Raw genomic sequence first — 23,675 nt, forward strand, 5'->3', positions numbered from 1 at the left:
TTCAGGCTTCTGTGTATCATTTGTTATAGTTAATGACATCACTTGCATTCCTTATACTGCTTTAGGTGTTAGTGGTTTCATCAATTGTAGCAGGGGAATCCCAGAAACCTGAACTCAAGGCTTGGCAGGTAGGAAAACATTCCTTGAAAAATACATTTTAATTTTATATTTCAATGTTTATGCCCCTTGTTAAGAGAGACTACAAATGATCATCAGGGTTGGGGGATGGTGGAAGAGTGTTTGGGGGTATGTTCATCCATTGCCCTGGGGTGAGAGCTCAAATTCCTTCCTGTTGCTTGTAAGGCCTTGCTTTGACGCCCACCTGTCCACTGTCACCTCTTATCGTTCCTCCCATTTGCCCTCCAGAGCGGCTTGGGCCATACTGAAGTAGAGTTCTCTGAACACTGTTCTCTCTCTCTATGTGTTTGTTTCCTCTGCCAGAGCGCTCTTTCCCCTTCCAACTCGCCACCTTGCTTTGACCTTTTTCCTTGTGCAGCTTTCTTTTGTGTACTTGCCACAGGTCCCCTCCCTCCAGAGCCTTGCCCCCTTCTGTGTTCCAGTGTGCTCATCCCTCTCGCAGCACATACTACATAGACATTGACTGGTGAATCTCTTTGGCCACATCATGAGTTCCTTGAGGACAGGGCTCCCTAAGTGGCCAGAGAGACCTGTTTATGGGGAAAATGTTATGACTTACCAGAGATTAAAAGCAAAAATGCCATTTTATAAAGGGACATATAACCACAAGTGGATCGGATATTCCTCTCTGCTGGGGAGCCCAGTTCTTACGCCAGTCAGGGAGTCCCTTTCTCCGGGTGTCTATATTGAAGGCCACCATTGTGCTCTTGCCCATCTTTGTTTTAATTTACTATTCTGGTCCACTAGTGATGTGCTCAAATTAGAGTGGCACTTGGGTACAACTTGGGGACAACATGTCCCCATTTGGACATGGGGAAAAGGGAAAACGTTGTAAAATTATTTGCTGCAAAGTTGATCAGACTAAATCTGTGGCATAAGGTTTTAAGGTTTATTTTGGTCATACATGATCCAGAGGGAAGAGTGTAGCATTTCATTATATGACATTTTGGAAAATAATAAGATTTAACTGCTTCTGTAACGACATCAGTCGGGGAAAAAAACAGTCAAAAGTGTTTGTGAGGAAAGGAGATCTGATTCATAGTCCTGATTATTTCAGTAGTCTATGTGTTACTCAATGCAAACAAAAACCCATATGAAGCCCATGGGTCTTCTGTGGCACCTGACTCTTAGGTGATCGTTGCTACTAGGAAGCGGTGCCTTGCCTACCAAATGGTCATTCTACAAGCAGTATTTCCTAATTGTTCAGTTTTGTTCCCCGTCAACAGCCAGGTTCATGTGGAAGGGAAAAGAAAAAAACCTGTTCCAGCCTCACATACATTTAAGATGCTGTCTACTGAGCAGGCAAGCAAAAGCAGTCACACCTATCAAATGAATGCTCTTTTTCAAAGAGTGATACTTACTAAAGAGACAGCGTCTTGGCTTTTCATACTTAGAAACTTTGCCTAGAAAATTATATCCTCGTCAAAGCCACCGTATGGTTTACTATAGTCATGTGTGAATATCAGCAATCATATGTATTTCTTCAGTAGTAAAATGAAGTATCGTCAAACTTTGAATGTCATAACTGCCAGGTATTAGTTTGCACAACACCTATAACTTGTGACTAGAAAAAATTTTTTTCTCATTTGTACTGATGGGCTAGCAGTATAAAATTTTAATATACTCCTTTTTAAAAATATATCTCTATATGAAAGTAGTACCATTGAGAAAAGATCAAATTTTCCATATGATTCTACCTTTTACTATTTTTAGAGTACAGTATTAAAATGTATCGAAATGCTAAATTTTGTGCTCATCAATCTGCCTCTGCCCCTCCCCATCCCACACAGAATAATTAGTTCCTTTTAATTTATTCTAATTCTTTTTGTTTGTGTTTTGTTGGTACTCTTGACTTGGTTAGCAAGATTGATTTAGTTTTTACTTCTGTGCCCTAGTATTTAACTTTGAATTTCTCTTTAAAGAATCTGATCTAGATAAAACCTGTAGTATATTAATTATTTTATTTTATTTTATTTTAAAGTATCTGTTTTGTTTATGCATCTCCTGTCAGAGCTTGTATACTTTGGAATTACATAATTTGTGATTTTGCCAACATTTAATAGTAGTCTTTAAAACACAATAATCAGTTGCACTCAAGAGGTTGCCATATTGATTTATCATTACAGTAGATGTGTAAAATATACCGACTACTTTTGTTTCTAGATGTTGCTTTATATTTTCAACAAACATTTACGTGCCTACTGTTTGTCAGGCCCTGTGCTAGGAATTTAGTCATTATTTGCATTTTTTCAGATTAATCCATTATTAATATTATAGGATCATTGTTGCCATTTATTTTTCAGGGTATGGTACCATTTGTTTTTGTGGGAACAAAGGACAGCATTGCTAATGCCACTGTTCTTCTGGATTATCACCTGAACTATTTAAAGGTGAGAACAAGAAGAATTTTAACTTCTGATCCTTTTGTGCTAACATATAAAAACTCCACAGTCTATCTTTCATCAGTGAAGGTTCATTCTAGCCTATACATTACAATGAATGACCTGTAAAAGGTAATAGAGAAAATACTCGCTTTGTTTTGCTTATTATATTATATTCTTTCTGAAAACAAAAGTCAGTTTTCTGTCATTATAAATCTAAGGACCGGTATCCCAGTTCTCAATGAATTCCCTTATTTCCCATTATTCTTCTGTTTAACCCTTACACTCAATTTAGATACTCCTGTACATAGCCTTTTCATTCAGTTGATCCTTTCTAGCCTTTGTGACTTTTTTCCAAGCCAAATTTTGTGTCTGTAACACTTGGCTTTGTTTGTCCCTTTTATGTCATTTATCAAGGAAATCCCAGTGTTTTATGAAGTCCTATGTTTAAACGTTTACCCCTTGTATTTTTCTCTATGCTCCGTTATACAGAATGTAAACAATTTGTGTCTTGTTGATGCTCGTTGTAGTTAGTATTTGTACAGTTATGCCTCCTAGATTGCCAACTGGAAATCAGGAAGTAGGAGACCACAAGGTATAGTGGAAAGAGCACTTTAATTGGCAGTGTAGTGATTTGCTTCTAGTCTGTCTTCTGCCGTGAACTAGCTTATGTGACTTTAGGCAAGTCACTTCTCCCTATACCTGATGGTTTTTAAAATTTCTTTTGGCCTGAATGTTCTATAATTCAATGAAATGGAGTCTTACCCATGTCACTGTTCTAATTTCTTCTTTATATCCATATACATCAAAATTACAAGTGACTGGTACTAAATAGTATTTTAAAAATAATCTAACTCCCTATTTTATTTATGATGCTATCTTAACATTTCTGCTGATTTCTTGAAAGAAAGAAACAGTTTTGACTTGGATGCAAATAAGGAAGGAAAAAGTGCAATAGCTAGGCATTGCATTCCTCCTTCTGGTGGTCAGTTACTAATTGAAAATGGGAAGGTTTCATCCAGCAAGGTTTGCATGGGTAGGGTACCCCGTTGGTTTGCTTCTTTGTTTTTGTTTTAAAGTGTGTTTTATTTGTAATCTGTTGTATGTGTTTCTTCATATTCTTAGCTTACAGAATTCCAATGACCTGGAGAGTTAGGGTTGCACTGTAACCAATCCCTTGTTCTTTTGACTAATGTTCTTTTTTAGATCTTTTTACTTACTCTTCACAATTGAATATCTTTGGTTATCAGCAGCTGTCCTGTTGCCATTCTTTCCATCACCAGATCTTCCCTTGATTGGGCCTGGCATCTCTCACCAAAAGGTGACTGCTTTGCCCCAGTGGGATAACCTGGACCACCATTCTGTTTTGCAAGATACACCCACCCATTCCATGAGCTATAACTATACTCTTGGAGTAAGCCACTCACGCAGTCTCTCCTTTGCTCAGGTCCTTCGTAAAACAGAAATTCTGGTTCAGAGCACAGATCAAACTATCTGCCCTTTCCTTTCCAGAAGCTTCCACAAGCAAGAGTAAGAACTTAGCTTAACACAGGGGCTTATCCAGTGACTGTCCACGTAGACAGTCCCTGTGATGGCCTGTGCTTTACTCAGACACCCGGTACCACTAGAGTTACAGATCCAGTTCCCTAAAGCCAGTAAAGGAGATGTGTATGGGTAGATTGAAGGACAAGGGTTAGAATTGGGACTTTATCTGGATATGACAGAACCCAGCATATCCGAAGCCCTGTGTGTAATGGTCACACATGGTCAGTGGACCCCGGGTGTATATTTTGATCGACATCAATACTGTTCATTGTACTCGTTCTAGCAGGGCTGCAGTCTTTAAGAGGTTTCAAGGCATGATGTTAAGACCGAACTTGTTTGGTCAGCTCTTAAATAGTCGTCCCCCCGCCCACCATATAAGGCATGTGAGCATTTTTCAGTTCATTGGAAATAACTTTTCCTTAATTGTACAATTGCATCCAAAGATGTACCATAGGATATTTTCTTTGAAAGCAGACGATAGCTCAAACTCAGTGCTTCATAAATTAAGATATTAACTGGCAGATATATTTCAATTAAGATTATTTACAGTGTGTGATTTTTAAGGTTAGCTGGGTAAGCCTTAACTGTCATTTGCCTGTATTTTAGAGTTGCTTTATTCGATATCCTGTCATCAAGAAGTCCCCAAACTAGCGTATCTGTGCGTTAAGAGATTCTATTGGATTGTAGCGCCAAATCAAACAACGTCAAATTCTATTCAGTAGAATTTTAATGCTGAGTATTTTTGTTATATCTCTAATCATGGTCATCAATAATCTGTTATCTATAGTAATTTTTCTTTGTAAGGAGACCATTCAATTTCCTGATAATTCTGTGTAACAGTGTTTACTATAAATTTAGAGCTGAAATTGAAATATTTCCAGTATATTTTTTTATCTGATGAAAAGGAGAAAGGTATTATTAAGTAAAATGTCAAATTATTTTTACTGTTATCTTGTATATTTTAAATAGGAAGTAGACCAGTTGCGTTTGGAGAGATTACAAATTGATGAGCAGTTGCGACAGATTGGAGCTAGTTCTAGACCACCACCAAATCGTACAGATAAGGAAAAAGGCTATGTGACTGATGATGGTCAAGGAATGGGTCGAGGTAGTAGACCTTACAGAAATAGGGGGCACGGCAGACGCGGTCCTGGATATACTTCAGGTACAAACTAAGCATTTTACTCAGTAACTTTATCTGTTCCTAGACTTAATAGCTGCTAATCTCTAATATTCATTAGAACCCCATTATAACGGTTTCTCACTACATGGTTTCCAATTCACAGTGGGTCAAATTGTGTTGCAAGAGACCTAGACTTAAAAACTGATGATACCACACACAGTTTACAGGGCAGGTGTGAGTTCTGTCCACGTTCTGACTGGGGATAAATCTGCTTTAAGCCCTTGTGTGTTGATGACTTTCTTAAGGCCTTTCCTGATTTTATTACTGTATAGCCCAAATTTTTTTCATTTGTGTACTGTGGCTCATTTTTTGTCAGGCATGTGCTGGTCATACTTGCTGGATGGACTGTGTAAATCAGGGCTCTGCATCCTATGGCTCATAAGGGGATTTTGAGTGTCATGGCCAAAGTCAGCCCTAGGCACAGTCAAGAAGCAGGCAGAGTTTCTCTTTGCCTTCCCAGCTCTTCTGTCAGTGCTTCTTTCTTCTCTCCCAGTACCTTTCACTGAACAACACTGTCCCCACCTGCCAGTGCCTACTGTCTTTCTTGCTCAACTGTGTATCTACTATGTAACTTGCTAATAATGGTATAAGGTATAATCCATCTCACAAATATTTGCATTTCAAAAAGGAACTCTTTAAGATGGAAAAGCCTTCAAGATCCACAGGAAAGAAGCTATAATGGTGAAGCTATAATTGGTCATTAGCTCCAACAGAGGAAGAGAGAGAGGTAGTAGAGTTGATATTCTGGAGTGGGGGAGAGAGACACCTACTCCTAAGGCCAACCTTGAACCTAACCCCTAACCCCTCTCCCAACAGTGTGTTCTTTTTGCTGTTGGAGTCCCACCTCACCGTGGAGCTCTTTTCCCCCACTCCCATCCCCTATATCATTAACCCACCCCTCACGCATAATGAGTTTATCTTAATAATGCCTTTATTAATGATAAATTATTCCAGTGGGAGTGGGAGGGAAGGTTGTGGACCAGGTGAGCACATCCCCCTTGAGCTAAGTTCAATCCCTGATTCCACAAAAGACCCTTCCCTGAGACAGTTGCCATGGTGGTCTTTGCCACCCTCTCAGAGGTGAGCAAAATGTATGCGTTCCCCTCTGTCCCTGGGCCAAACCTTGTTAAAAGGAACTCTCTTTATAGAGGTTTTGCTTATCAAGGTATTGCATTTAACTGTTGTAGACAACTTTTCCTCCAGAGAGCGCAGATGTTTAAAGGAGCACAGCTGTTTAATGATGTGGCATACTCAGGTTTGAACTTAGATGGTTAATAAAATACCTTTTATTCTTCTTAACGAGAACCAAAAATGTTTAAAACCAAAATTACGTCAAACATTGTGAAACCCTTCATTTTGAATTTAAGATAATTTGTTTTACAAAATGGAAGGTGATCATACTCTTTGGGCTTATAAATTTGGGAAGAGTATTGGATTACCCCTGAAACGTCTCTGGAAGCTTCTGTTAACCTAACTTTTTTTTTTAAGTCGGACAACGGTATATAACTTTTAACTCTCGATAGGAACTAATTCTGAAGCATCAAATGCTTCTGAAACAGAATCTGACCACAGAGATGAACTCAGTGATTGGTCATTAGCTCCAACAGAGGAAGAGAGGGAGAACTTTCTGCGCAGAGGAGACGGTCGACGGCGTGGTGGTGGAGGAAGAGGACAGGGAGGAAGAGGACGCGGAGGTGGCTTCAAAGGTACAGAGGTTTCCATTTCCTTTCTTGTAATTTTTTTTCATTTATTTATTTCAAGCGGGAGACGCGGCCAGGGTGGGGCAGAGAGAAAGAGGGAGAAAGGATCCCGAGCAGGCTCCACGGTGTCAGCACAGAGCCCGATGCGGAGCTCAACCCACGAACTACAAGATCATGACCTGAGCTGAAACCAAGTCAGACGCTCAACTGATGGAGCCACCCAGACTCCTCAGTTTTCATTTCTTAATAAATAAAGGTGAATTGTCACAACTGTCTGAAGTTCTGTGAGAAACCTTGCTTATTCAAGGACATGTCACTGAAACCCCATTTCTCCTGTTTTGTACTACTGGTCACCTGACGAAAGGCTCAGCAGTGATCGACAGAACATTAGACAGCCTTCCTATGGCTTGGGTGGCATAAATATATGAACAAACACTGGTAACTAGTTCAGCTTCTTTGGGGATTCTACACATAACATCTGATCGTTAGCACTGGTTGACCAATAACACAGTGGATGCAGAATTGTAATGCCTTTGAAATATCGTCTCCTGGGTAGCATGCTAGATTTCTAAGCATTGTGTGGCTGGAATCACTAGGTTGTTGATTATATATTTTCGATTCCGGGGTCTGAATAAGTTGAGAACATAGGGATAAAGAACTTCCAATAAGCATGCCAAAGTCAGTAACTGTTGATCCTTTTGAAAATGACCCTATAGGAAACGACGATCACTCCCGAACCGATAATCGCCCGCGTAATCCAAGAGAGGCTAAAGGAAGAACAGGAGATGGATCCCTCCAGGTAAAGCTGTGCGTCTCTTTACCTCTAAATTATTTGAATTGCTGCAGTTTGACATGTAGAAGTTGGTTTTGCTTGATTTTTAAACATGTTCAAAAGTTGCAATACTGGTACACGTGAAGTATTTTCCTTTCAACATCACAACTGTGGGCAATCTTAGATCTTTGTGACAAGTGTTCAAAGAAGATTTCTCTAGAGAATATGCAGTCTTAAGCATTTGTGAAGACTTTGAGAGCCCATTAGGACCACATTACCACATTGGTGGTTCCTCCCAATTCCCCTGAGCAAAGGAACATCCTGGAATGTAATGAGAGAGAAACCAGGCAAGCCCTGTGGATCCCTCCTCCCCTGAGGTGCAGGGCTAGGGGGTCCTCTCTAGAAAGTGAGGAAAAGAAGGTGTCTGTCTCCTAGGTAATAATCGTGACAGACAGGGCTGATCATGTTCAGCTAGTACATGCTGAATCTGTCAGCTGCTTGTTCATAGCCAGCCTCTATCCTGAGAATCCCACCTCAGTGGGTCATCACCTACGCTGAACCCATTGTTAAATAATTTTTAAAATTACCCGAGCTTGTCTGGCACCGTTCCTGAGTGCTTTGTGTGTGTGTTATCTCCTTTAATCTTACAGCAGCCCCCTGAGGTAGTTTCATTTGTCTATTCTATAGGCGAGTAAACTTGAAGCTTAGAAAGATTCAGTCCTTTGCCAAGAGGTCCCCTAGTTAGCGTACAGTGGAGTGATATTTGAACCCTGGTGTCTGATTTCCAGAACCCATATTCTCCTCTACTTCTTTAACTCCTAATTCATCTTTTTTTTTTTTTAAGTTTGTTTATTTATTTTGAGAGAGACTGAGACAGCACCCAGCAGGGTAAGGGCAGAGAGAGAGGGAGAGAGAAAACCCCAAGCAGGCTCTGCACTGTCAGCACAGAACCTGACGTCAGGCACAAACTCACGAACCGTGGGATCATGACCTGAGCCGAAACTGAGAGTCGGATGCTCAACTGACTGAGCCACTCAGATGCCCACTTTAACTCTTAATTCTTAATCCAAGTAGTTACGGTTCCTTATTGACTACGGATTGGTTTGGGAGCAACACCCAAAATTAGTGAGATGCTTTTTAACAGCAGAAACTTCATGACAGAATAAGACCTAAGTAGGTGTTAACTATTGGCAAGTACTTAAGGAGCAGCATAGAAAAGACCTTAGGCCTAGATAAAGAGGTTGCTGGAATAGTGTACATACGTGGGCTTTACAAAGATGTAAGGCATTTATGTGCCAATCTTGTCATTACCCACTTAAAGTGACATGTTGGATGAAGTTGGCAATCTGATCGTATGAGTTAAAAAGGGTGCATATTCATAATTATACTTCAGAGTAAAACAGAGCATCAAATAAAAAGGTTGCATTTTTGTGTAGGGGAATAGATCCAAATCAAAGCACTAAACCCTTGACAACCACACACTTCAAAATATACACTGAGGGGCACCTGGGTGGTTCCGTCGGTTAAGCGTCTGACTTCGGCTCAGGTCATGATCTGACGGTTTGTGGGTTCGAGCCCGGAGTTGGGCTCTCTGCTGTCAGCACAGAGCTTGCTTGGGATGCTCTGTCTTCCTCACTCTGCCCCTCCCCAATGCTCGAGTGTGCGCGTGTGCTCGCTCGCTCACGTGCACGCACTCTTTCTCTCTCATAAATCAACATTAAAAAAATACACACCGTAACCAACAGTTAAATGCACTTTGAAATTACGGCAAGCCATTCTGACATATGTAGCATTTGCACTTGAAACAGATCGATATTTCTAGTTGTTTTAAGCCCATTGGTCAATATTATCTTCTTTTTATACAGCATCTGGAATTCTGTTAGCAGTGTTTTAAGTGTTCCGTGTTGCTACTTAAACTGTTATACAAATCTTAGAATATCATTTCTGAATTACCTTCCTCTTTACATGCATCTTGGGAGTCCAGTCCTTCCACGCGTTAGTGTTATCAGATTTCCCTGTACCGTTACTATTCTTCAGACAGAGTTCAAATTGTACGATCATCTGCCCTGCCTTACTGAACAAGCTATAAGAAACCAACACAGATTTTTCTACTGTAAGACAGTGGGAGCCTCAGTAGAGAAAGTTGATCAGACCCATGGTAGATAATTAAGGTGTAAACTAAGGCTAGTTACCACCTTCGTCGAGTTCTGCCCTTGGTAAAGGTGAAATAGGAAGGCATCACTTTGTGTCCCTCTTGGGTTCCACAAACCCATTCTTTTGAACTCTGGTATTATAAGTATGTATTATCGTAATTGGTAATAGTAATTCATTTTAATTATTTCTTTCTCACTGTTTTCTTCTGCTTAGAAGAAGACACGGTAGGATTGTGAGTTTTTGTCTAACTTTGGACGCAGTGAGATGACCAGTGTGTTCCAGTTAAAGAAGAAGAGTGTTTTAAAATCATAAACTAAATAAAGCTCCTACCTGACCTTAATTTCTTGCACTTCTTCTATTCTCACCCACATTTCCCCTTTTAACACGTGGAACTTACACTTCAGGCTTAAATTTCTTGTCAGGCCAATTACAGATTACAATAGGATATGGTCTGTGTATATAACAACTATAACTTGTTTTAGATCAGAGTTGACTGCAATAATGAAAGGAGTGTCCACACTAAAACATTACAGAATACCTCCAGTGAAGGTAATCGGCTGCGCACGGGTAAAGACCGTAACCAGAAGAAGGAAAAGCCAGACAACGTGGATGGTCAGCAACCGCTTGTGAATGGAGTACCCTAAACTGCATCATTCTGAAGTTACATTTCCTATACCATTTCCATAACTCTTATTCCATATTAGAAAACTTTGTTAGGCCAAAGACAAATAGTAGGCAAGATGGCACAGGGCATGAAATGAACACAAATTCTGTTAAGAATCTTATTTTTTTTTTTTTTTTTGGTATTGGCCATAAGCAACAATTTCCAGATTTGCACAAAAAGATACCTTGAAATTTTGAAACGTTGCTTTTAAGTATACTTCAGCACTTCAGGGCAGGATTTTAGTTTGGTTTATTTTTTAAAGTACTGAGCAGTGATTTTTTTTTTTTTGTTAATTTGGACCATTTTCCTGCATTGGGTGAGAACTCGCCAGTACATTTCAGTTTTTCAGAATAAATAGCTTTTTTGGTAATAACTTCCGTTTTCAATCTCCTATAGAAGTCCATGAAATACTATGTCATTTCATGTCCTGTGTCAGTTTATGTTTGGTCCACTTTTCCAGTATTTTAGTGGACCCTGAGATGTGTGTGATGTGACGTTTGTCATTTTCATTAGCAAAAAAAAAAAAAAAAAAAAAAAAAAAAGTTGTATGATCTGTGCCTTTTTTATATCTTGGCAGGTAGGAATATTATATTTGGATGCAGAGTTCAGGGAAGATAAGTTGGAAACACTAAATGTTAAAGATGTAGCAAACCCTGTCAAACATTAGTACTTTATAGAAGAATGCATGCTTTCCATATTTTTTTCCTTACAGAAACATCAGGTTAGGCAGTATAAAGAATAGAACTTGTTTCTGTTTTTGTTTTGTTGCACTGAAGTTTGACAAATAGTGTTATTGAGAGGGATGTGTAATTTTTCTGTATAGACAGGAGAAGAAATAACTATCTTTTCATTTGAGAGGCTAAAATGTTTTCAGCTAGGAACAAATCTTCCTGGTCGAAAGGTAGTAGGATATGCCTGCTCTTTGGCCTGATGACCAATTTTACCTTAGCCTTTTTATTTTGTCCTCCCCAAGTTTTGTGAAGTTTTTCATATTTTAATTTCAAGCTTATTTGGGGGAGATAGAAAGGTCATTTTCGTGTGTGCATAATAATCCTGTGAAGTACAGGTACTTTGTCTAAGAAACATTGGAAGCAGGTTAAATGTTTGTAAACTTTGAGATATTAGGTCTAATGTATAAGAGGATTTGGAAAGCAGACTAGAATTGGTTAACAAATACTTTTCTTTAGTTTTTTTTTTCTTTTGTTTTTTGATGTGTTGGGTTTTGGTTGTTTTTGAGTCATTTTTATGAATGAAATTTACTGAGGAAAAATACGTGAAGGACCTTCACTCTTAAGATGTTATATTTTTCTTAAAAAATAACTCCAAGTAGGGGTACCACTGAATCTGTACAGAGCCGTGCAAACCGAAGTTCTGCCTCTGATGTCTTTTGTGAGTTTGTTTCTTTGAATTTTCATTTTACAGTTACTTTTCCTTGCATACAAATAAGCATATAAAATGGCAACAAACTGCACATGAGTTCAAGAATATTAAAAAGTCTTTTAAAAGTATTGCCAAACATTAATGTTGATTTTTAGTTATTTATTCTGGGAATGTATAGTATTTGAAAACAGAAATTGGTACCTTGCACACATCATCTGTAAGCTGTTTGGTTTAAAATACTGTAGATAATTAACCAAGGTAGAATGACCTTGTAATGTAACTGCTCTTGGGCAATATTCTCTGTACATATTAGCGACAACAGATTGGATTTTATGTTGACATTTGTTTGGTTATAGTGCAATATATTTTGTATGCAAGCAGTTTCAATAAAGTTTGATCTTCCTCTGCTAAATTGATGTTGATGCAATCCTTACAAATGATTGCTTTTAAAATTTTAAGATAGGAAAAGAAATCTATAGAAAGTGTTGTAACAAAATGTAACTGTTACCACTGGAAGTTTCACATGTCATAGGAAGTTAGCTGTTCTCTACCAACATTCAAGAACTTGATCTTGTTCAATAAGGTGGAAAAAAAATCAAAATGGTACAAAAGCACATTGTGCCATTACAATATGCACTAAGTCTCTTTTTTTACAAAGGCTGAATTCAGCAAGGCGCTAACTTGCTTAAATGTGAATTAACTAACTTCTATAACTGTAATTTGATTCACATGTTTTCAAATGGAGTTGGAGTTGATTCGTATTACAATATTTGTGTGCTAAACGTGTATGTTTTTCAGTTCTAAGTCCTGATGTTTTTAAAATCTTATTAAAGTTTCAAAAATCTGAAGATTGTTTATCTAGATGTAAATTTTTATTAAAAAGTTGCACTTATGAAAAAGCAAAAAATTAGTCTGACAGATGTTTGCTCCTGGTCTTAAATTTCTAAATATAACAAAACTTAGCACTGTCGGGGCGGGGGGAGTTATTTATCATGCAAAGCATATATGCCTTGCAAATAATGTTTTATGTGCCCTTAAAAGGCAGAAGCATGGCTATTGGAAAATGGTTCTCCATATTCCCAGTTAAAGATTTCAACACATTAATTACATAGGGTACCACCAAACCATATTAAACACATACTCCTGTCTGTGCACGCATAAATATATCCTTCCACTTGGGAAATACTAAATGTGTCTATGTCGTTTAAGAAAGAAAGCAAAACTTTGGATGTCAGTATCTCCATAATAAATGACAGGTTTGTAGGTAGAATGTGCCTGAATTGCCTATTATGGTCACTTCAAAAAACTGGCACAGCCTAGAAAATAGGGTAGAAATGGAGAGGTGATAGAGTCAAATCCAAAAATGATTTAATAATGCAGGACCGTGCCTACAGTGATGTCCTGCCTCTCCCCCTCACCCCCCCGCTCCCCTCTGAAAAATCTTGGTTTTCTGCCTCTCTGGTTCTCTGCTACCTGTGCTGCCCAGTTCTGGGCTCTTCCAGGGCCAGAAGAGCTGAACACAGTACATTAGATGTGGTGTAGGCATAAACAATCCATGAGTGATTTCATTGGGATTTTCTGGTTTCACCGTGGTTTTCAGTGCTACCTTATGAATAGCCTGTTTACGGCATCAGCCTTGAGACTCAACTTGGCTCACTCAGGCATTTCTCTCATCTGGTCATGATCTTAGAGCTCCTGGTGGGTAGCAGTACAGTGCCCTTTAGAGTCAGTATATTGACTTGATCCCTGTTGAGTCCATTTGTCCCTCATGCCTCCGGTAACCAGTTATTTTGAAATCGCCATTAGCAGATGCTAGTCTTAATTTCTCAGAAGGCTTAACAGGTACCAGTATTTAAATCTTGAACATCTTTTCCACTGTATGTTTGTTTCGGACTGTTTAAAAATTTTATTTGGGGCTATTTAGAAATTTTCTCTGCCATTTCTTTCTGAGAACTTGCCATGAAGAAATGGGGAAATCCTTTTTTTTTTATGCTAAGGAATTTTGTTCATGGGAGAGGCATTAAAACTTTGCAAGTTGCACCTGCTAAATGATTAAAGCGTAAGCTTCAAAATTTAGCGCTTGAAGGTTTTCCCACCAATTTGTGTATACCATACACTGGATTGCAGGGATAGGTTGAAAATTGGGAGGAAGACTGAGCGTCAACAGAATATGATTACACAGAATCCTGGGAATTGGGGCGTGTGATGATCATTCAGTGTAGTTTGGAACTTGGATGGCTTATGCGGAGAGGAAAAAAATTCCAGTGTTACTTCTTCAGGTATAAAGTCACTTTGGTAAATACTCAGGGCGTCTTTGTCAGATTTCCCTGGAAATCAAAACCTGTAAGATACTGCATCAAAGAACAGAGTACGTGTACATGATAGCAATGGACATAGGCAGTTATTTTGTGGAAAAGGGAATTGCTGGATAGATTCCACACTTAATCAGGGCATAGACTAACTCTGTGATAACTGAGTAAGCCATTTCATGTTCATGTTTCAGTTTTTCCGTGGGCTAAATAAATGGTTGCAGCAAAGTTGTACATGCATTAATAAGGATTCGTGTTTTATACGGAGAAAGCTACAGAGTCAGTGGTAATGAACCACCCACCAGATTTCATCTGGTTCTCATTAAATAGTTCCTGAGTAATTACTATATAGCAGGCATTTCACAGGCTTCTTGGGGATACAGGAATAATTTCTCGGACCTTCAAGAAGCTCACTGTCCAGTGGGAGAGCTTGAATGAATGGGCAGTTTCAGCATATGGTACATTAAGTGCTAAAATGCACAGCCCGAGGTGGGAGCACATAGGGGGACCTGCCCAAATTGGGGTGGTGTGGAGCCTTAGTAAAGAGCTTCTCGGGTGAAGTGAAATATTTTTATTTTTATTTTTTTTAATTTACATCCAAGTTAGCATCTAGTGCAACAATGATTTCAGGAGCAGATTCCTTAATGCCCCTGACCCATTTAGCCCATCCCCCCTCCCACAACCCCTCCAGTGTATATACTACATCTTCTTTATCCATTCATCCATCCATGGACATTTGGGCTCTTTCCATACTTTGGCTATTGTCGATAGTGCTGCATGAACATGGGGGTGCATGTGTCCCTTCGAAACGGCACACCTGTATCCCTTGGATAAATACCTAGTAGTGTAATTGCTGGGTCATAGGGTAGTTCTATTTTTATTTTCTGAGGAACCTCCATCCTGTTTTCCAGAGTGGCTGCAGCAGCTTGCATTCCCACCAACAAGGCAAACGAGATCCTCTTTCTCCGCATCCTCGCCACACCTGTCGTTGCCTGAGTTGTTCACGTTAGCCATTCTGACAGGGGTGAGGTGTTTTCTCATTGCGGTTTTGATTTGTATTTCCCTGATGATGAGTGATGTGGAGCATTTTGAAGTGAAATCTTCCTTAAAACAGATTGGAGGAGGAGTTAGCCAGATATAAGGGTGCTGTGGGCATTAATCTAGGCATGAGAAAGTCTGTGTTCGGAAAGCTTCCAAGAGTTCTGTGTGGCTAGGACACAGAATTTGAGGGAGAGAGAGGTGAGACGAGGTATTGTCAGGGACGCTTGTGATGCCACGTTACAGGTTGGACTTTAGGGAGCCTTGGAAGAGTCTTAAATGTTCAGATTTCCACTTGAAGTGTGGGACAGACAGGATTGCCCCATGGCTCCGGGAGCCCCTGCCAAGTTACCTTGTAACCAGCTAGCGGGAGGGACTGGACCCAAATAACTTCCAGGAGGCTCCTCTGCCCCACAGCCCAAATCCAGCTTCCCACAAGGTCACGGGCGCTAGCGGTGTGTGTTCCCAGACACCTCCCCTGACAGCTGGCAGTTTTAAGCCCCGATTTGATCCTCTGCGGACAAAGCCGTTGTTATCAGGCTTGCCCTGTGAAAGGGTAGACTCCCAGAGAAGAAATAACCTTCCCTCGGAGTACAGCCCCAAGGTGCAGCCAGCAACGCCGTGACCTTTACATGTCACTGCATCAGAAAATGGGCATCCGTGTGCCTCTTCTGGCTGGTAATTTTCCCTTCGTAAAACTTCTTCCTTCTGCGTGGTGTTGTGCCGTGTGCCTTCACCCGCTGTTTCACAGATGGTGCCCGGCATGAGGCAAACACCGCTTATTCCAGCTCTGGCTTTTTGGAAACTGCAAAAGGGATCATCTCAGCCGTACCCGGGTAGAGACAACCTTCCCAGGGCTAGCAGTGGGAAGCCTGGCTGAGCAGAAAGCACTGGTGAACGTGGCATTGCCGTGCTCACTTAGGCCGTTCCGTGTGCCTCACGGGCCCTGGAATGTCCTCCGTGCAAGGCGGGTTGAAACCATTTGGTCCCTCTGCATTCCCAAGGCCGCCAGCCCCGTGAGCCGGAAGAAGAAAGAAATCGGGGGGAAAGAGCCCTTGGCTCCATATGCCATTAGAATAGTTGGTGAGGCATCTGACTCTGGTTTCCACTCAGGTCGTGATCTCGCGGATCGTGGGTTCCAGCCCCATGTCCCGCTCCGTGCTGACAGTGCAGAACCTGCTTCGGGTTCTCTCTCTGCCCCTCCCCTGTGCATTCTCGTTTCTCTCTCTCCCTTATACTATTTTAACAAAAAGAATAGTAGATGCAATCTGACCTCCTAGACGTGACACCTGTCACTGTGCAGTGTACCACCCAGGGGCTTGTGGGGGGTGGGCCTGAGGTACACTGACAGGCAAATGGACTTGCGCCAACAGTCATCCCTTGAGGCTTGTGCCGCTTACATGGTGAAGAAGCTGCACCCATGCGGTAAGTGACACTGAGTGGCCGGCATTTGGGGTTTACCGCAGGATTCCCTTTTGCCGAGTGAATTGGCTGGTCTGACCGATGGGGAGAGAGCAAGCGTGCCTGCCCTGTGCTTGAATCGGATGCTCATAGAAATCAGTTTCACACAGCCACAAAGAGGAGACATTCCTGAGGCGCTAAATGCAAAGTGAGACCCCTGCTGAGGTCACAGGGCTTCGAGGCGCTTTGCTATCCTAGCATGGTTATATGAAAACCCTGGGCACCCGTGGTAACTGGTGACCAAATGACTTTAATTCAGGGAGTGCTGGAAAAGCTGGTGGCGTCTTACCCCAGGAAGACCTCCCTAATTTTACTCCTGCCAGGGATAGTCCTCTGGGGTCTGAAGTAGGCCCCATCCAAAGCGGGGGAGATGAGATAAGGGGCCCTGAAGGGGCCCCAGGTCTCAGCAAAAGTGGAAAGGCCGGAGAAGAGCACTCTTTTCGGAGTCTCCCTCAGGCCGCTTGTGATGGCTCTGGGTCTGGATCAAAGGGGTCCCTAGATAAGGACATAGATGGGAAAAGCAGAGGCTAGTGGGCTGATAAGTAACCCACATCACTCTGAGGAGGTTACAGAGAGAACCTGGGGAGGCGTGCAGCAAACAGTAACTGATCTGAGATGGGGCATTAAAGAGGACCCTATGGAGTAGAGAGCTGATGCAAGGAGGTCCTAGGTGGGGGGATTCCTTTTGGAGACGCAGGCCATTCGTTTTCCCCACTGGCTGGCTAGCAAATCTGCAAAGCCTCTCATGCGTGTCCTTGGAGAAGCCTCCAGAGGACGACGCTAAGTGGTGAGTCCCATCTTCATGCTGCTGAAAGAGACCCTCAAAGACTCCCCATCTCCCACAGGCCTCTGTGCCACCCCAGAAACTGATTTCCTAGTCCAACTTCTCGAGGACCCTTCAAATCAGATTTGAGTTCATTCAAAAGCAAACTTGGCCCCAGGCCCGGTCCTCTGCCCTCTTCAAGGGGATTGTTGAATTTCTGTCCTGGTCCAGGTAGCGCGGAGCAGAGGTATGGGGAGGATTCAGCAGACAGGGACCTACCAGACACTGGAGGCCGAGGATAATTGTTTTGGGACCGGATAAGGGCACGGTAAATGAATTTCCCCGGCAGGATTTAAGATTGGTTGCACTTACAGCCCAGAGACTCAGCACAATCCCTGCAGATGCCACCGGTCCCTGTGTCACCCTGCATAATAGGTATGGGTATGCTGGTGCGCCGACCGGCGGAGTGGGTGTGAGTACTGCCATCTTTCCGCGTGAAGGCAGGGCCTCTCGTATCCCAAAGCCTGCCAGGATCGTGCAGTTGAAAGAGTATCACATAACACTAGGTGAGAAAGAAAACACAAGGCTTCTCCATTGCCAGGAGGGAGCGGGAGTCCACACCGTCTTCCAATTCCCAGCCCTCTCTAGCCAGTGAGGAAATCCAGTGTCAGTGGCCGCTGATTGCAGATCGTTGTGGTCTTAATAGCGGCCACCGTGGCACTCAAAGCATCTGATATGCCAACGGGTGGCTGAACTGAGTGTGGCCATTGCTGGCAATCTGTGTGTGGCCTTAGAGCTGCACTGTCTAGGTCTTTGGCCACTAGCCACATGTGGCAGCTTCGTTGAGTGCTTGAAACATTGCTGGTCTGAATTGAGAGGTTCTGTTCAGTGTAAAATATACAATGGATTTTGAAGACTTAGTCTGAAAATTATGTTACTAATTTTTTATATTTAAATACGGAATTGTTAATATTTTGGATCTATTGGGCTAACTAAACTATCTCCCTAACATTAGTTATACCTGTCTCTTTTTATTTTTATTTTATTTTTTTTTGAGTTTATTTATTTATTTTGAGAGAGAGAGCAAATGGCGTTGGGGCAGAGAGAGGAGAGAGAATCCCAAGCAGGCTCCGCACTGGCAGCACAGAGCCTGACTCTGGGCTCCCAACTCACCAACTGTAAGATTATGACCTGAGCTGAAATCAAGAGTCCGATGCTTAACCAACTGAGCCACCCAGGCACCCTTCTTTTTATTTTTAAAAATAGGACTACTAGAGGGGCGCCTGGGTGGCTCGGTTGGGTGTCCAACTCTTGATTTCAGTTCAGGTCATGATCTCACAGTTCATGGATTGGAGCCCCACATCAGACTCTCCCCTGGCAGTGCCAAGCCTGCTTGGGATTCTCCATCTCCCTCTCTCTCTGCCCCTCCCCCACTTGTGTGCACATGCTGTCTCTCTCTCTCTCTCAAAATAAATATATAAACATTTCCAAAATAAATAAATAAAAATTAAAATAGGACTACTAGAAAACTTTAAATTACATATGTGGCTCATTATTTTTGGGCGGGATGCCTTAGACATTGCGAATATCCTCTTCTCCAGATCTCTCTAGGAAGAAGGGAAGTTATTTTGCTTTTACCTGGCAGAGCATGAAGTTTACCTTTACTGTCCTGCCTCAGGTATTTTGAACTTCCCCAGTAATACTTAAAAATTGCAATATATCAGTAATGAGTTGGGCAGGTCCGTTCCATTATATTGATGAGTTTTTTACGGTGGCCCTCACAGCTCTCTATGCATGCTCTCTAAGCACAGCTGTTCACAAAGGCAAGGCCTTAAGTGAGAACGGAGACCAGGACCAGGCCACTTGAGTGAGCAGCTTGGGGGCTTGAGCGGCTTTCCAAAGAGCTATTCCACAGCCTAATAAGGAACAACTGTTGGCCTTGCAAACACTAGCAATGCAAAAGGAGCCCTTATCACCTGTTTGGCCCCTTTGGGTATTAGAAACAGCACATCCTGCACCCAGGAATGGTATTTCAGAACCTGTACTAAGCCATCAGACTGGGAGCCAGATTACATTGGAGACCCCTTGCAGTAAAGCCACAGAAGCAATACAGGCAGCACTAAAACAGTACCTGCCCCTACCCCACCCCGAACTCATTCTGATTCCATAGAGTTTTAAGTATCTGTGGCCTGTCTCACATCTGATGCCCCTGGCAGTAAGACTCTGCCAATACATATAGATGGGTCATCTCTCCACTACTGAATGGTCCGTGCCTTTTGAATGACAGTTATTGGGTCTGGTGGAGACAAATTGTCTCACTGAAGAAAAAAAGTGTGATTCTAAGCTCCAACATTCCCATCCTGTGATGGGCTGTCACTACACCAAATTCCATCAGATTAGGGGCATCAGCGAAGGTCCAGTGGGAAAAATAGAAATCACAGCGGTGCTTTTAACAGAAAATTTAATACAGAGCATGGTTAAGCAGACATTAAAGGACTGAAAATTCAAAACAGTACCATTAAGGTGACACAGAGGTGGGGTCTGTAGGCCTGGGGGAAGGTGATGAGGCTCAAAGGAAAGGCCCACAGAATTGAAACCCAGACCTCTAGGAATGGGTGCTGTTGGTTGGTTCTGGTACCTTGGTAACTCACCGGAAGACCCCCATGGGGCTGGGACCTAGAGCACTGAGGAGGGAGTGCCAGCCAACTGGTTGACGCTGGTGTCTCTGAGGAGATGTGATGATACCGGTTCTGAGAGAGGAGGGAAATCTGGAAATGGAATTCAGCTGCTGCTAGTGGAGCAAGCCGTTCCTGCCAGAGGGAAGACCCGTGAACCGTGGGCTTCCAGTCTCCCTCTAGAGCCTCTTATCGGCCGAACCTAATAGGCAGTACTGGCAACAGAGAAATGTGGTATGCAGGGCCCCGGCCCCAGGCTCACGGAGCAGAGCAGAGCAGAGAACGGAAGGATAGTTTGGAACTGAAAGACAGTAGCTCGATGATCGCTAAAGTACAACAAGCTGAAAAAATGTGAAATGGAAATGATACATCTGATTGGGGGTTAAACCAACTCAAGAAAAGGTGGCCACCCACTCGATAGGTACTGAGATGCCCCCATTATCTGCTTTGCCCGAGTTACTGGCTTCATAGAGACCTCCATTTTGAGACTTGGTACCATCCAAGGAGACGTGTTTTGCTGATGGCTGAACAAGTTCAGGAAAATACTAAGCCATCGGTTATAGTGACGGTAAGTGTGGACCACCCGTGGCATTAGTTGTTCTGCGCAATGGGTGGAACTGGAAAGCACTGCTTTCAATGAATTCTCCTCAATGAATGGAATATACCTTTTCATAGACTTACAGGCTGTGGCTCATGGCCTCACTCGAGTCAGGCCATTAGGCGACCCAGGATGAGACTGGTAAAGTCATACCCGATGAAAAATACAAATCACCCACAAGCTCAATAAGTCACATATGTATTTGTCTCCTAGGAAGGGCCACATCCCGAGAAAAGCAAAGCATCTGCATGAAGTACGTCAACTGAGCCGGTGAGACATCAGTCAAATCCGTGATGACCTACCAGATCTATGTCCAGACCCACCACAGTAACAAAACCACCATGAAGGGCTTTCACTTGCCTTACAAAGAAGCTACTGACACTCCCAGAGCCTGCACACCCTGGCAGCTTCGTAAGCATTTAATTCAGGGTGAACTCGGTCGTACTGCAGAAGACAGGACTGATTCATGCTGGAAGATACATCCCATAGGCCTCCTGCCCTTACATCGTTTGAACATGCTCTCTAGGTATAAGGTTGCATTTCACATCCTCCAGTCAGATAGCCCTCATGGATTTAAGGCTGTGACAGACTACCTTTGCCACATGCCAGAGAAGGTCAAGAGAGACTTCAGACCATGATGCAGATCTGACATTTAAGATAGAAGAGGAAGGAAGGAGGGTTGGGTAGGAAGGATCTTAGACTGTAATACAGTTCCAAACAAGCTTCAACCAGGCTGATGGGAAGTTCTTGAGCCAGAGTCACCTGTTCCGGGGATTCTTCCACTCATAGGAATGGATCTGCATTAGTACCTCCACTGTGCTCAATTATTGGCTGGAAATTATCTACAGGAAACATGACCTTGGCACAAACAGCAGTGGCTCCAGAAGGGTAGCAACTGGGGCTGTCAGGCAATTAAGCTCGTCACAACAGATTGAAGTGGCATACTTGTGGTGGCACCACACTACATAATAATAACCACCCCCCTTGTTTCAGACCTGCATTGACCGTAGTGAGTAGCTGGAAAGTTTTTACTGAAGAGATCGTGGAAATGTCGATGAATACAAATTTGAAATGGGATCCAGTATCCTTTTCCCACTGGGGAGACAGCTTTGACACTGGGTTTGTCACATACCTCTTCAAGCTCAGTACACTCCTGTGGTTCTTATCCTCATGCAATAAGTCCCCTTTGCACTGTAGCCATCTTCCTTGATTTCAAGAGATCGCCTTTGGTAAGGGAATCGTTAGCCCTGGGTCTGTCTGGAGCTTTTCACTCCAGGATGTAAAATAAGGCCTGGTTCTTTCCTGAGGGGAGTTCATGGACCCCAACTGGTTGGGCGTGGACAGGTCCAACCCTGGGAAGCAAGTAGAAGATCGAGGGGCAAAGGACTTCTCTTTTCCTAGTCCAGATATGGACAGACTACACCTGTCTGGGGCAGTGATCACAGCGCCAACTATCACAACCCTAGATATGTCACCCTCAATTTGATTTGGCTATGAGGGATCTTACCAGCCCCTCACTATCAAGCAAGGCCTCTGCTATTACTTCTACCGGGCAAGGGGACTCAGCCACTCTTTGCCTCAGCTTTCTATACACATGTGTCCATGGCCTGTGATGTCCGTGCTAAATGGGTGCAGAGATTCACCTTGGACCCAACTCAAAGCAGCGTTTGTGTTCTTCTCGCCCGCTGTCGGGACTACTTTTTCTGTGTAGTAAGACAGCCTCCTGTTTGGATCCAGGGTTACCTGCTTCCTGAGAATAGCCATGCAACTCTTCAGTAATCAAAGATCCACTGGGCACAGGCTATATATGCCCAGCTTCTGGTGCCATTAGCAGGATCTACCTGGGGGCTTTGGGGGGCACAGTTTATCACCACCTTACATGGGTTGTCCTCCCACCAAGAGATGTTTCTAAGGCTCACCTGAGGAGATTACCAATGAGTTAGCTGGGGTTTCGCTCCTAAAGATATTCTTGATTCCCTACCTCTGCTTGTGTTGGATACCTGCATAACTTTGTGTTATTTACTGACTAGGCAGTGTGCACTGTGGCCGCCAGCTCCTGCTGTTTCTGGCTGAATACCTCACTGCAAGTGAAGCTGTCCAACATTAACTATAGGAGCTCTATACCTATACATTAGCCACAGGGCTCTAAACCACCGCCTCCCATCTAAGGCCTCCAGTTCTCATGCTGAACTTTGTATTATTATTTAGGACCCTCTTCATTTTACAACGTCTTCTTTGCCACTGTCACCAACTCCAGAAACCCCATTGACAAATCCAATTGGTTTCTGGGCCCAATGGGAAGGCAGGTTTCACTGTGGGATAATGACAGATCATGAGATCGCGTGCTCATCTTGCTAACACTTAGGCTCGTAAGTTATCCCAATCAAACCTATTCTTGTGCCCGTTGTACATGACTCGTGCTTTCTTTCACTCACCTTTCAAAGATGGATTAAAGGAAACAAGACTAGGGGCAGGGAGGCCAGGCTGTTGGAATAATGAGCCAATGCAGTGACAGTGAGAATGGAGAGGGTAGGATCCCTAGCATAGTTAGGAGATAGGATCAGTGAGACTTGGTGTTTGTCATGTGTGGGGAAAGAGAAAGGGAGGAAACTAGGGTTATGATTCACACAGTTTGGGCTTAATAGTTTTCTTTTAGAGGAATGAGGATTTATTCATTCAACTAACGTTGTTTAAACATACGCCATGAGTCGAGCCGTGTATTTGATGCGGGAGATGCAGAAGAAAATGACACTGGGAAAAGAAAAATTAGCATAAAATAATAGATAATTACAGGAACAAATGGATATCGTGCCTCATCATATGATGCACTGAGAAGGGCACAATTCACTCGATGGTGTTCCTATTTACAAAATTACTAAGCTTCATCTAATAACGTGGAAACATCAGACAAGCT

The 23,675-nt window shown here is 42.6% G+C and overlaps 1 protein-coding gene across 14 annotated transcripts in view; it reads left to right on the plus strand.

The window, feature by feature from the left end:
- The window catches only part of FMR1 (fragile X messenger ribonucleoprotein 1), a 46,681-nt gene extending 25,388 nt beyond the window's left edge, over positions 1-21,293 (plus strand). Inside the window, exons 12-17 of one of the 14 annotated variants that reach the window (XM_058714534.1) lie at positions 66-128; positions 2,442-2,528; positions 5,034-5,229; positions 6,771-6,953; positions 7,664-7,746; positions 20,975-21,293. In XM_058714534.1, the coding sequence (XP_058570517.1) occupies positions 66-128; positions 2,442-2,528; positions 5,034-5,229; positions 6,771-6,953; positions 7,664-7,746; positions 20,975-21,013 (651 nt within the window). In that variant the 3' untranslated portion in view covers positions 21,014-21,293. Of the gene's footprint in view, positions 1-65; positions 129-2,441; positions 2,529-5,033; positions 5,230-5,951; positions 6,954-7,663; positions 7,747-10,355; positions 12,766-20,974 lie in introns of those variants that run through there. The other 13 variants (XM_058714527.1, XM_058714528.1, XM_058714530.1 and 10 more) reach the window with 13 other exon arrangements.
- The last annotated feature ends 2,382 nt before the right edge of the window (positions 21,294-23,675 follow it).

The sequence above is a fragment of the Neofelis nebulosa genome, chromosome X, assembly GCF_028018385.1.
Source record: "Neofelis nebulosa isolate mNeoNeb1 chromosome X, mNeoNeb1.pri, whole genome shotgun sequence".
NCBI lineage: Eukaryota > Metazoa > Chordata > Mammalia > Carnivora > Felidae > Neofelis > Neofelis nebulosa.